Source organism: Lithobates pipiens, unplaced genomic scaffold (genome assembly GCF_037356315.1).
Source record: "Lithobates pipiens isolate NorthernLeopardFrog02 unplaced genomic scaffold, aLitPip1_a1.2 Scaffold_28, whole genome shotgun sequence".
In the NCBI taxonomy this organism is placed as follows: domain Eukaryota; kingdom Metazoa; phylum Chordata; class Amphibia; order Anura; family Ranidae; genus Lithobates; species Lithobates pipiens.
Window position 1 is genome coordinate 39,623,348 of NW_027507789.1, and position 14,963 is coordinate 39,638,310.

General features: G+C 48.4%; 1 protein-coding gene across 2 annotated transcripts in view; it reads left to right on the top strand.

The window, feature by feature from the left end:
* Positions 1-7,424: 7,424 nt before the first annotated feature.
* Positions 7,425-14,963, top strand: part of DHX35 (DEAH-box helicase 35) — a 66,458-nt gene continuing 58,919 nt past the window's right edge. Inside the window, exon 1 of one of the 2 annotated variants that reach the window (XR_013263494.1) lies at positions 7,425-7,693. Coding sequence is in view for 1 of the 2 variants with exons in the window: in XM_077459124.1 (XP_077315250.1) it covers positions 7,507-7,693 (187 nt within the window). In the remaining variant the exon portion in view is untranslated. The remainder of the gene's footprint in view (positions 7,694-14,963) is intronic. The other variant, XM_077459124.1, reaches the window with a different exon arrangement.

The following is a 14,963-nucleotide window of genomic DNA, read 5'->3' on the forward strand; positions in this document are numbered from 1 at the left end:
AATTTGGAAGATAAATGTTTTCAAGAGTAAAGGTCTGAGAATAAATTCCCTTTCAGGAGCAGGAATCTACCCTCCTGATCATGGTATTCATCAAGGAATTGCCAGGGAAGGGATTTGGATATAAGGATACTCGTCCCTTTAGATTTAGAGGATGAGGATGGACTATGTTAGGCCGTCGGAAAGTATTTGTTTAATAGTTTGGGTATTTTGTCTGCCCTAAAATGTGTCTCTTGGAGAAATGTAGTTTGTACCCTGTGTCTCTAAAGCTTGGCTAGATAACTAGTGCGCTTCCCCACGGAATTCAACCCCTTAATATTCCAAGAGAGGATCTTAACAGACATACTGCCATCTGCTACTGGGGTGTGAGAGGGGGTAGATAAGGGAAAGAAAAAAAAAGGAAGGGGGAGGGGAGAGGAGGCCCCTTCCCAGGGTAGGGATGAGATGCTGAAGGTGAAAAGAAGAAAGGGCCTAGGTACAAACTCTGCAGAGGAGAGCTACTGCCACCAGGGAAGAGTATGACCAGTGTGGGAAGCAGTAAGGCATGGATAAGCACATTCCCAGCATTACCTGGGAATGTAAGGTGGTAATTTTAAACCGACAAACAAAAACAGATTGAATAAGTTAGCATTAAACTGGGGAAGTAATTGCAGTTAGATAATTTGGTCAGTGAGTTCAGAATTAGAAGATTGTAAGGTTTGCACTGATTGAGACACTGCACTCTGTTCTTGCTCCACTACAGTAACACGAGTATCCAACTCAGACGTTGGCCCGGTCTTCTGTCGCTGTCGCTTTCTTCTCTTCTTCCTTGCGATGTTGACACAACACTCTCTCTGGCCACGCGTTGTGCAGCGACTTATATAGGGTCAAGGGGCGGGGTTACTGGGTGATGTCACAGTCCCAGCATCCTCCGGCCCTGCGGCCCCCCTTCCCCAAAGCACCCCCCCATGTTGAGGGCATGTGGCCTGGTACGGCTCAGGAGGGGGGGGGGCGCTCGCTTGTCCCCACCCCCTTTCCTGACTGGCCAGGCTACGTGCTCGGATAAGGGTCTGATATGGACTTTGCGGGGGACCCCACGCCGTTATTTGGGGGTAGGGTTTCCCCTTTAAGTCCATACCAGGTGACGGGGCCAGCAAGGTGTCAATCTCACCGATGGAGGCAGCGACATTGACTTCCTATGCTAATCCAGTCTACCTGGAGCCGCGTTCAAAATGAACAGACTTTTCTCCGTGTGTGGGCAAGTCTGTTCATTTCAAAAGTCCAGTCGTGTGTGGGCAGATCCGCTCGGGGGAAGTCCGGTGGCCCTCCGCTGCAAAGTCTGGCGGGTTGTCCGGCGGACTTCCGATCGTGTGCACGAGGCATAAGCATATCATTAGATCTGTTCTGTTTTCAGACTACACAAGGCCAATTTTTCTAGCCTTCTATTAGAGATCAGAAGTGAGACCTTCCATTCTTTCTATTATTAATTTTGATTCCTCTGTTCTCTCTTCCATGCCCTTCTTACACAGTCTGCCCAAAACTGTACCGTGCTTTTAAGACGCAGCTTTATAAATTATTTATATAAATACAATACCAAACCTGCATCACGTGTTCTATCTTATACATGCATTCCAAGATTTTATTTGTTTTTGCATTTCTGAAAGGGTATAGATTGGTATTATGGATGAACCAGCCCAAACCAGTCTGTCACCATACGAGTGAATCATAAACTAATTATCGATTGTTTCTTCAAGCAGAACTTCAATCTCCTGGCTTGGTGTGATGTTTACCATTAAGGGTGGTCATAAACATTCCAACCCTGCCGCCAATCCATTGTACAATAAAAGACTAGTGCCATTCAGGGATATCCTTGTGAATGAAGAGCGTTTCTGACCAATCAAAACCCTACCTAAACATCAGAAAAGATTTCCAAAATTTTGGCAAATATCTGAGCTTACCCTTTAGCCTCGGTTCACACTTGCTGGTCCACACCGATGTGAACCTGATAGGATTTAGATGGGTTCCAAAAAGCATAGATTTGCATGTCATCAGAATTAACATTGTTTTCAATGACTGTCGTTCACATCCATGCGCTGCGATTACGATGGGGTTAAAAAAAGGGCCCTGTGAGTGTTTAGTGCGATGCGGTGTGATTTTCATCTCCATAGACTGAAACCTAGGGAAACCCTGTGATCCGTGTTCATTTCTCGCACTGCATTCAAATCACACTGCCCTTGCGATTTACAGCGGGTGTCAGTGCAATCTTAACGACACCCCAAATGTAGTGACTTTGCCCACACAGGATCGCATGGTACAAAAGTACTATGCAATGATTGCAGTTTGGTTCCACAATTGGTACATGCATGAGTTTGGTGCAATTTGAGCTCATTTAAAAAGAATGGGCTCAAATCAGGCCTCACTGACTCGCATGTGAATTCAACAGGAATGTGGTGTGGTCCCTCTGAGATTCACGTGCGGTTCAGCAAGCAGCCTCTACATTTTCAGTAAATCAAACAGATGTGGGTGCAGATGTACCAAAGGCCCAGCCTTTGGACTTGGCAGAGACCTGCAGCACATCTGCGCATGCATGTACATAAAAAACGCACATGCGCAGCTGTGCCGAAGGTGGCCAGAGATATTTAGCACATCCGCAAAAGTGAATGCGAGCACTTCATCTTTTATCAGTCAAAAGCACTTAAAAAAAAAAAAAATAATCTAATTGTAAGAGAGGAAGGGGACTGGAGCCAGATGCAAATAATTTGTTTTTTGGGATAATGGTCTGCTTTAAGTGCAACTTCAAGAAAGCAGGGCTTTAACAGTTGAATCTGAAGTAGCTCAGGAATGACAGCCAGCCAGATTGATAAAAGCAATTAAGTAATTTATTTGAGAAACAGATAAACAAAAAAGCTTTCTTCAGCCATAATTGGTACATGAAACTCTACAGCAGGCTCACCGCCAATCTGTTGTTCCCACACTGAGGTAGGTTAGTGCTCCTCTATGGCAGGGTTGCTAGACAGGTCACAAAAGGGTTAGCAAACAATGGTTGCGATTTACTAAAGTTGGTACACACAGAATTGGGTGTAGCTCTGCATAGAAACCAATCAGCTTCCAGGTTTTATTGACAAAGCTTAATTGAACAAACTGAAGTTAGAAGCTGATTGGTTACTAGCAGTGGCGGCTGGTGGTAAATTTTTGGGGGGGCAAACACTGCACCCACAGGCAGTTAGTTGGGTCACCCGGAAACCCCCCCGGTCCGGTCGGTTGCATTATCTGCACAACCAGCCCCCCAACCCCCCCATGCTCTGCGCCCTGAGCCCACCCTTTTTTGAAGCCTATTAGAGCTTCTGGCTCAAATCACGTGCTTCAAAAAAGAAGAAAAACTCAGACTGGAATTCATGCGTCCGGTGCCCTGCATGTAGATTAGGGGCTGGACGCATGGATAGGATGGGCTGCACTCGTGCGCCATGCATTACGAGCCGACACTGGTTACTTGGCACAGCTGCACCTGATTCTGAGTGTAACAGTTTTAGCAAATCTCCCCCAATGTCTTAAGCCTCGTACACACAATCGGATTGTTGGCCAACAAAACCGAGGAATTTTGTTTGAAGGGTGTTGGCTCAAACTTGTCTTGCATACACACGGCCACACAATTACGAACACAGTGACATACTAGACACACTACGTGGTTTTTCAGCACTTTAGCGCCACCCTTTGGGCTCCTTCTGCTAATTTCGTGTTAGTAGAAGTTTGGTGAGTGTTGATTTGCGTTTTTCATTTCACACTTTTAGGTTAGTTTCTGAACAGCCGTTCGTCAACCAGACATGTTGCGGAATCGGAGGAGATAACGTGTTATTTATTATTGGCCTTGGAGTTATTGCTTTGACATTATTTTTTGGTTGAATAATGCTTTGATTTGGTATATTTTCTATATTTTTGGATGCATAGAATGCACATTTTGGTTAAGTTCTATTGCCAGATACCATGTCTAATTTTATTTGTTTTCTTTTTTTAATGCACAATAACCTAGTACATGAGCTCCCACTTCTGGGTAGGGTTCGCGCACGTGCCGCTGCTGGTCCGCTCCCGCTGTGATTATACACAGCAGGAGCTGATCTACAGGTACTGCAGACTCAATGTCCGCCAGCACCCACTGATCATTCGGTACATGGGCAGAACGGCAGTCTGCCTATGTAAACAAGGCAGATTGTCGTTCTGTCAGTGGGGAAGGCATGGATTCCTGCAAAGCAAGGACAAGTATCCATGGCTTCCCCTGGTAAAATCACCTCCCACACTGTACAAAAACGCTGGCTATCCACACAGTTAACTCTTTAATCGCCCCTGATGCTAACCCCTTCCCAGCCATTCATTAGTATAGTGACAGTGCATACTTTTAGCACTAATCACTGGTTCCCAAAAAAGTGTCAGTTAGTGTCCGATTTGTCCATCGCAACATTGCAGTCCTGCTATAAGTCGCCGATCCCCACCATTACTAGTAAAAAATAAATAAAAATTCTATAAATATAGGCTATAGTTTGTAGATGCTCTAACATTTGTGCAAACCAATCAGTATACGCTGATTGGGATTTTTTTTTACCAAAAATATGTAGCAGAATACATATTGGCCTAAATTGATGAAGTAATTAGATATTTTACATTTTTTTTATTGGACATGTTTTATAGCAGAAAGTAAAAAATATTGTTCTTTTTTTTTTTTTTTTATTGTTGGTTGTCCTTTGCTTATAGCGCAAAAAAAAAAAAAAAAAAAAGCAGCGGTGATCAAATACCACCAAAAGAAGGCTCTATTTGTGGGAAAAAAAGGACATACATTTTATTTTGGTACAGTGTCACACGACCGTGCAATTGTCAGTTGAAGTAACGGAGTGCTGTATCGCAAAAAATGACCAGGTCTGTAAGGGTGGGGGGGGGGGGGGGGGGTGTAAACCTTCCGGAGGTGAAGGTGAAGGGACCACAACCTAAATATCAGGGTTGTGGTCCTGCACACACTCCCGGTGTCCCGTAACACTCTCCCGGTGTCCCGTACACACTCTCTGTGTCCCGTACACACTCTCTGTGTCAGGTACACACTCTCTGTGTCAGGTACACACTCCCGGTGTCCTGTACACACTCCCGGTGACCTGTACACACTCTCTGTGACCTGTACACACTCTCTGTGACCTGTACACACTCTCTGTGACCTGTACACACTCCCGGTGACCTGTACACACTCCCGGTGACCTGTACACACTCTCTGTGACCTGTACACACTCTCTGTGACCTGTACACACTCCCGGTGACCTGTACACACTCCCGGTGACCTGTACACACTCCCGGTGACCTGTACACACTCTCTGTGACCTGTACACACTCTCTGTGACCTGTACACACTCTCTGTGACCTGTACACACTCCCGGTGACCTGTACACACTCCCGGTGACCTGTACACACTCCCGGTGACCTGTACACACTCTCTGTGACCTGTACACACTCTCTGTGACCTGTACACACTCTCTGTGACCTGTACACACTCTCTGTGACCTGTACACACTCCCGGTGTCCTGTACACACTCCCGGTGTCCTGTACACAATACTACACTACAGCTTCTTGCCAGTTCTATGCCATGCAAACTTTTTACAACTGCCATGAGAAATGGGGCCAATTTGGGCTGAGAGTTATTTCCTTATAATAATAATTATTATTTAAAAAAATGTTAATTAATAATGGGTGTTCCTATTTAGATATCTAATATGTTTATGTTTTCACATGTGCAGATCCAGGAATTCTGGATACCCTGCCCTTCAAATTGACATGCTTAGGATTTCCTATCTCACACGCTTGGAATGAGGGCAGCGGAATGCTCCAGAGTGTTATTCTTGTTGGTGGCTCAGTGCTTTCTCCACATAGAGCTTGAAGATAAACATTTCAGGTATCCACATCACCATCTATTGGTTTACTGCTGGCCAGTGGCGGCTGGTGGTCATTTTTTATTTGGGGTGGGGGGGTAGCAAACAGTGCCCTCCACATCTCCCCTCGGTACACTTACCTCAACCACAGGTGGCTTCCCCGACTCTCCTCCACGGGCATCACGAACGGGCAACTCCTTCCCCTACTCTGCGGCTTCCGCCTCCTCCTCGGCAGCCAATCAGAACGCTTCTCCTTTCAGCTAATCGGGAAACGTATCTCACACCCACACTTCCTGATTGGCGGAGAGGCAATTCAGTTAGACCCCTTTCACACTGGGGCGTTTTTCAGACGCTTTAGCATTAAAAAAAGCGCCTGTAAGAAGCCTCATCTGCAATCCCAAATGTGAAAGCCCGATTGCTTTCACACTCAGGTGCTGCGCTGGCAAGGCGTCAAAAAAAGTCCTGCAAGCAGCTTCTTTGCAGCGCTTTTGGAGCGGTGAATACACCAACAGGTGGTCCCGCGGAGTCGATGTCTACGGGGATAACTGCGATCGCCTCACAGAGAGGGAGAACGGGGAGATGATAATGTAAACAAGCATCTCCCCGTTCTGCCTAGTGACAGCGTCACTGATCTCTGCTCCCTGTGATCGGGAGCAGTGATCACTGTTGTGTCACACACAGCCCCTCCCCTCACAATTAGAGTCACTCCCTAGGGCACACTTAACCCCACCTAGTGTTAACCCCTTCACTGCCAGTCACATTTACACAGTAATCAATGCATTTTTAATCGCACTGATTGCTGTACAAATGACAATGGTTCCAAAATAGTGCCAAAAGTGTCTGATATGTCCGCCATAATGTCGCAGTCATGATAAAAATCGCAGATCGCCATTACTAGTAAAAAAATAAATAAAAAATTAATAAAAATGCCATAAATCTATCCCCTATTTTGTAGATGCTATAACTTTTGCGCAAACCAATCAATAAAGGCTTATTGTGATTTTTTTTAAACAAAAAATATGTCGAAGAATACGTATCGGCCTAAACTGAGGGAAAAAATGTTTTTTTATATATAATTTTTGGGGATATTTATTATAGCAAAAATTTAAAAATAATGCGTTTTTTTTCAAAATTGTCGCTCTATTTTTGTTTATAGTGCAAAAAATAAAAACCGCAGAGGTGATCAAATACTACCAAAAGAAAGCTCTATTTGTGGGGAAAAAAGGACGTCAAATTTGTTTGGGAGCCACGTCGCACGGCCGCGCAATTGTCAGTTAAACCAACGCAGTGCCGAATCGCAAAAAGTGCTCTGGTCTTTGGCCAGCCAAATCCTCCGGGGGGCTGAAGTGATTAAAGTGGGGGGTCACACAAAAATGGAACCTCCGCAGAACCCTGGGGGGGGGGGGGGCAGCACCAGACTACATAGACTCATAGACTACACAGTCGGTGATGGTCAGTGACGGTCGGTTGTCGGACACCTGATGATGGTGATCCCCGGAAATCCTCTCCCTCCCATGATGACCTCCCCCTTACATCACCATCCACTCCCCTCCCCCTCCTCCTCCTCCCGGCAGCCCTGTGCCCCTCTCCTCCCTCCTTCTCCCCCATCACCCCGCTGTGTACACCCCTATGCCTCGCACTCTGTCCGCTCTGCTGCTCGGCTATTGCATCTGCGATCTCTCCGACAAGCCGGAAGGAAACCATGGCGACTGTCCGTCACTCTCCTCCACGGCCTCCGCGCATGCTCACTTCCTCCGCCGTGCTCCCTCAACAAAGATGGCGGCGCCCGTGGGGCCGATCCGCTTCTGGAAGCCGGGTAAGAGAATGGCGGGCGAGGTGCGGGGAGGGATGAGCGGGGTGCCAGGTCTGGTGTGCGGGGAGCTCGGGGCTGAGCTGGAACCATCGTTATTGTCAGTCTGGAAGTACGTTATAGCACATTGCTGAGAAACAGTTCACAAGGGCTGAGGGGATCACTCAGCCAGATACTGGGGCAAATACTGCTTCCGGCTCCTGCCTGTGCTGCTCACTACAAGAGAACTGTGTACATTGTATGGTGGGAACTGAGGTTCATATCACCGCCATATCCTGACCGATCGCCACCACTGCCGCCCGCATCCTGACCGATCGTCACCACCAAGTCATGACTACTCGCTACGTCCTGACCAGTCGTCACCGCCTCCACGTCCTGACCAGTCGTCACCGCCTCCACGTCCTGACCAGTCGTCACCGCCTCCACGTCCTGACCAGTCGTCACCGCCTCCACATTTTGACCACTCGTCCTCACCGCCACGTCCTGACCAATCGTCACCGCCTCCACGTCCTGACCAATCGTCACCGCCTCCACGTCCTGACCAATCGTCACCGCCTCCACGTCCTGACCAATCGTCACCACCGCCACGTCCTGACCAATCGGCGTCACCGCAGCGTCCTGACCAGTCGTCACCGCCTCCACATTTTGACCACTCGTCGTCACTGCCACGTCCTGACCAATTGTCGCTACCGCCACGTCCTGACCAATTGGCGTCACCGCAGCGTCCTGACCAGTCGTCACCGCCTCCACATTTTGACCAATTGTCGCTACCGCCACATCCTGACCAATCGTCACCGCCTCCACGTTCTGACCAATGGTCACCACCGCCACGTCCTGACCAATCGGCGTCACCGCAGCGTCCTGACCAGTCGTCACCGCCTCCACATTTTGACCACTCGTCGTCACTGCCACGTCCTGACCAATTGTCGCTACCGTCACGTCCTGACCAATTGTCGCTACCGTCACGTCCTGACCAATTGGCGTCACCGCAGCGTCCTGACCAGTCGTCACCGCCTCCACATTTTGACCAATTGTCGCTACCGCCACATCCTGACCAATCGTCACCGCCTCCACGTTCTGACCAATGGTCACCACCGCCACGTCCTGACCAATCGGCTTCACCGCAGCGTCCTGGCCAATCGTCACCGCCAGCGCGTCCTGACCAATCGCCACCGTCGGCGCGTCCTGACCAGTCGTCACCTCCACTGCCACGTCCTGACCGCTTATCACCGACAAGTCCTGACCAATCACCACCCCCACTGCCACGTCCTGATCAATCGCCGCCACATCCTGACCAATTGTCATCACCGGCGCGCCCTGACCAGTCGTCACCGGTGCGCCGTGACCAGTCGCCACCCCCACTGCCACGTCCTGACCAGTCGTCACCGGCGCCGCGTCCTGACCAGTCGTCACCGGCGCCGCGTCCTGACCAGTCATCACCGGCGACGACTGGTCAGGACGCGGCGCCGGTGCCTCCACATTTTGACCACTCGTCGTCACCGCCATGTCCTGACCACTCGTCACCCCCACTGCCACGTCCTGACTGCTCGTCGCCAAATCCTGACTAGTTGTCACCCCCACTGCCACGACCTGACCACTAGTCGTCACCACCATGTCATGACCAGTCGCCACCCCCATTACCACATCCTGACCGCTCACCACCGATACGTTCTGACCAATCGCCACCCTCACTGCCACGTCCTGACCAATCGCCGGCGCGTCCTGACCAATCGTCACCGCCGGCGCGTCCTGACCAGTCGTCACCTCCACTGCCACGTCCTGACCATTTACCACCCCCACTGCCACGTCCTGATCAATCGCCGCCACGTCCTGACCAATTGTCAACACCGCCGCGCCCTGACCAGTCGTCACTGGCGCCGCGCCCTGACCAGTCGTCACTGGCGCCGCGCCCTGACCAGTCGTCACTGGCGCCGCGCCCTGACCAGTCGTCACTGGCGGCGCGTCCTGACCAGTCGTCACTGGCGCCGCGTCCTGACCAGTCGTCACTGGCGCCGCGTCCTGACCGCTCGTCGTCACCGCCGCGTCCTGACCAGTCGTCACTGGCGCCGCATCCTGACCGCTCGTCGTCACCGCCTCGTCCTGACCACTTGTCGTCACGTCTTGACCACTTGTCACCCCCACTGCTATGTCCTGATCAATCGTCACCCCCACTGCCACGTCCTAACCACTTATCGTCACCACCATGTCCTGAACAGTCGTCACCCTCACTACCACGTCCTGACCGTTCGTCGCCGCCAAGTCCTGACCAATCTCCATCCCCACTGCCACGTGCTGACCAATTGTCACCACCGGCGCGTCCTGACCAGTCGTCACCGCTGCGTCCTGACCAATCTCCGCCCCCACTGCCGCGTCCTGACCACTCGTCACCGCCACCGCGTCCTGACCACCGGTCGCCGCGTCCTGACCACCGGTCGCCGCGTCCTGACCACTTGTCGCCGCGCCACGTTCTGACCAATCCCCACCGCGTCCTGACCACTCGTTGACGCCCCCACATCTTGACCACTCGTCGTCGCCGCCACGTCCTGACCGCTTGTCGTCGCCGCCACGTCCTGACCACTCGTCACCTCCACTGCCACGTCCTGACCACTCATCGTCGCCACCATGTCCTGACCAGTGGTCACCCCCACTGCCACGTCCTGACCACTCGTCTCTGCCAAGTCGTGACCAATGGTCACCGCCTCCGTGTCCTGACCAGTGGTCACCGCCTCCGCGTCCTGACCAATGGTCACCTCCACCGCCGCATCCTGACCGCTCGTCACCGCCACGTCCTGACTGCTTGTCACCAATCATAAATGTGATCCTCAACCTTGTTACACAGCCTGCAAGGGCTGTTTATTCCCAGGACTGGATGGCCATAACTATGTATCATTTGGTAGGTACGGCAGCTTCTATACAGTGAGGGAAAAAAATATTTGATCCCCTGCTGATTTTGTAGGTTTTCCCACTGACAAAGAAATGCTTATTTAATGCTTGTCTATAATTTTACTGGTAGGTTTATTTTAACATTGAGAGACAGGATAACAACAAAAATATCCATCCAAACTCATTTCAAAAAAATTATAAATTGATTTGCATAATGAATGAAAGAAGTATTTGATCTAGCAATCTGCAAAGTTTCTGGCTCCCAGGTGTCTTCTATACAGGTAACAAGCTGAGATTAGGAGCACTGTCTTAAAGGGTGTGCTCCTAATCTCAGCTTTTTATCTGTATAAAAGACACCTCTCCACAGAAGCAATCGGTCATTTAGATTCCAATCTCTCCACCATGGCCAAGACCAAAGAGCTGTCCAAGGATGTCGGGGATGAGATTGTAGACCAAGGCTGGAATGACAGAGTGTGACAACAGTTGGTGTGATTGTTCGCAAATGTAAGAAACACAAAATAACTGTCAATCTCCCTCGATCTGGGGCTCTATGCAAGATCTCACCTCGTGGAGCTCAGTGATCATGAGAATGATGAGGAATCAGCCCAGAACTACACGGCAGAATCTTGTCAATGATCTCAAGGCAGCTGGGACCATAGTCACGAGAAGACAATTGGTAACACACTACGCAGCGAAGAACTGAAATTCTGCAGCAAGGTCCCCCTGCTGAAAAAGCACATGTACAGGCCCATCTGAAGTCTGCTAATGAACATCTGAATGATTCAGAGGAGAACTGGGTTAACAGTGTTGTGCTCAGATGAGACCAAAATCAAACTCTTTGGCATCAACTCGTGTTTGGAGGAGGGGGAATGCTGCCTATGACCCCAAGAACATCATCCCCACCATCATACATGGAGGTGGAAACATTATGCTTTGGGAGTGTTTACTGCTAAGGGGAAGGGAAAACTTTGCCACATCAAAGGGACGATGGACGCGACCGCGTACCGTCAAATCTTTGGTGAGAACCTCCTTCCCTCAGTTAGGGCATTGAAAATGGGTCATGATGGATATTCCAGCATGACAATGACCCAAAACGCACAGCCAAGGCAACAGCCAAGGAGTGGCTAAAGAAGAAGCACATTAAGGTCCTGGAGTGGCCTAGCCAGTCTCCAGACTTTAATCCCATAGAAAATATGTGGAGGGAGCTGAAGGTTCGAGTTACCAAACATCAGCCTCAAATCCTTAATGACTTGGAGAGGATCTGCAAAGAGGAGTGGGACAAAATCCCACCTGAGATGTGTGCAAACCCTGGGGGCCAACTACAAGAAACGTCTGACCTCTGTGATTGCCAACAAGAGTTTCTCCACCAAGTATTAAGTCATGTTTTGTGAAGGGGTCAAATACTTATTTCACTCATTAAAATGCAAATCAATTCATAACTTCTTGTTTTTTTTTGTTATTAAGTGATCTTGCATAGCAAGACCACTTACTGTTTTTTATATTTATATATATATATATATATATATATATATATATATATATATATATATATATATATATTCTTATTATAGCCAAATTTACCAACATAACTCCTCCCACAGCTTTTGCACTACATAGACAGTAATATACTGAAATGTGCGGATTGTTCCCGATTGGTGTGCTATTACATTGCGGAACGTTTCGTAGAATGGTTGACGAAATATTGTCGTTTTTGCGGTGAAATTTGTCCCATAGGAATGAATGGTGAAATGTTCGAAACCTAGAGTGGGAGGTGATAAAAGCTGACAACCCCATGATCAGCCAAAACATTATGACCACCCCATGATCAGCCAAAACATTATGACCACCACATAATCAGCCAAATAATTTATGACCACCCCATTATAAGCCAAAACATTATAATCACAACATGATCAGCCAAAATATTATGACCTCCCCCCAAGATCAGCCAAAACATTATGACCACCCCATGAAAAAAAATAATTGAAAAAAAATTTTTTACAAAAATAAATAAAAATTTTTGGAAAAAAAATATTTTTTACTACTATTTATACTTTTTTTTTTTTTTTTTTTTTTTAAATATTAAGCTTTTTAACACTTTTCACAGTTACTCCAGCCACTCCAACCACAGAAAAGTTACCCAAGCCACTCCACCCAGTTACTCCGCCCACTCCAGTAGGTGGAGGCAAGAACACTTCACACAATTTCCCCAGAAATTTTAGCTTTTCTAGTTCTATCTATAACTGTTAAAATAAACCTACCATTAAAAGTATAGACTGATCGTTTCTTTGTCAGTGGGCAAATGTACAAAATCAGCAGGGGATCAAATACCTTTCCCCCCCCCCCCCCCCCCCCCTCACTGTAGAATATGTGTATTTCACTTGGAGTTCAACTTTAAGCTCCTGAGCTTTTTAAAGATAATTTAAAGAAAACCCATCAGGATGCTTGAAAAGAAAAAAAATCTGTCATTAGAGAAATTCAAGTGTTGCAATTGCTGACCTGCTTGTGAAAATGCTAATTGCCTGGCTGTTATGTTAAAGGATACGTTCACCGTTAAAAAAATAAAAATAAATGCACTTCCATGTAAAAAAAAAATGCATTTTACTATTTTTTTTTTTTTTCTTAGGAGCCTGGAACACCTCACAACTGCGATCAGCAAATCGCAGGTGCAATGTCAGGCTCCTACAGATTGTCAGAGTAGCTGTGGGTATGGGCAGACACTTCAGCCTAGGAAGCTAAGTGAACTACGAGAGTGCTCACCAGCAGTTCATTGAGAACTACTAGCCGTCAGCTGAGGCATTTATTCAAAGTACTCTGTAATTGAATGATGCGGTCATGTGGGTGGGTGCAGAGATCCACAGCTCAGGTGGAAGATTCTGTCCACAGGACAACTATTAGTTGTGCACTTTACAAATCTGGCCTTTATGAAACCGTGGCAAGAAGAAAGCAATTGTTGAAAGAAATCCATAAGAAGTCATGTGGGGGACACAGCAAACATGTGGAAGAAGATGCTCTAGTCAGATGAGACCAAAATTGAACTTTTTGGCCTAAAAGCAAAACGCTATGTGTGGAGAAAAACTAACACTGCAAATCACCCTGAACACACCACCACCACTGTGAAACATGGTGGTGGCAGTATCCTGTTGTGGGGATGCTTTTCTTCAGCAGGGGCAGGGAAGTTGATGGGAAGATGGATGGAGCAAAATGCAGGGCAATCTTGGAAGAAAACCTGTTGAGAGTCTGGAAAAGACTTCAGACTGAGGCGGAGATTCACCTTCCAGCAGGACAACGACCCTAAACATACAGCTAGAGCTACAATGGAATGGTTTAGATCAAAACATATTCATGTGTTATGCCACGTACACACGATCGGACTTTCCAGAAGACTAGGTCCAACGGTCTTCCCAACGGAATTTCGGCGAAGGTCCGACGGACTTTCAGAATGAACAGACTTGCCTACACACGGACTAAAATCTGTTCATTTTGAACGTGACTTCAGGTACTACGGGACTAGAAAGGGAAGTCGATCTCACCACTTTCATCGGCGAGATTGACACCTTGCGAGCCCCGTCGCTTGGTATCGATTTTAAGGAAAACCCCCTACACTGAAAAACGGCGTGGGGGTCCCCCCAAAGTCCATACCAGACCCTTATCCGAGCACGCAGCTCGACCTATCAGGAAAGGGGGTGGGGGCGAGTGAGCGCCACCCCCCCCAAACCGTACCAGGCCGCATGCCCTCAACATGGAGGGGGGTGGTGATTTGGGGAAGGGGGACACCCTTCGGCCCTCTCCACCCCAAAGCATCTTGTCCCCATGTTGATGAGGACAAGGGCCTCTTCCCGACAACCCTGGCCGCTGGTTGGGGTCTGCGGGGGGCTTATTGGAATCTGGGAGCCCCCTTTAATAAGGGGGGCCCCAGATCCCGGGCCCCCACCCTATGTGAATAAGTATGGGGTATATCATACCCATTCCCCTGGGGGAAAAAGTTTCAATAAAAAAAACACACTACACAGGTTTTTAAAGTAGTTTTATTAGGCAGCTCTGGGGGTCTTCTTCCGACTTTGGGGGTCTTCTTCCGACTTTGGGGGTCTCTTCCAACTTCTCAGCGATTTCCAGTTCTTCTCCTGCTCTCCGATTCTTCTGCTGGGCTCCTCCGCTATCATTCTCACGGGCAGGTGCTGTAGCTGCCCTTGCATCATATTTTGGTTCACTGGACCAGCATACAGATGAACAAGCTTCCCGATAGGAACTGGGTTCGGCGGGAAGATTTAAAACATGTTTTATTTCTAGGTCCATCAGACTTTTGGGAAGAAGAACTCTGACGGAGCCCACACACTATGAAATTGTCCGACGGATTCCGGTCTGCCATACCAAGTCTGCCGGAAAGTCCGAT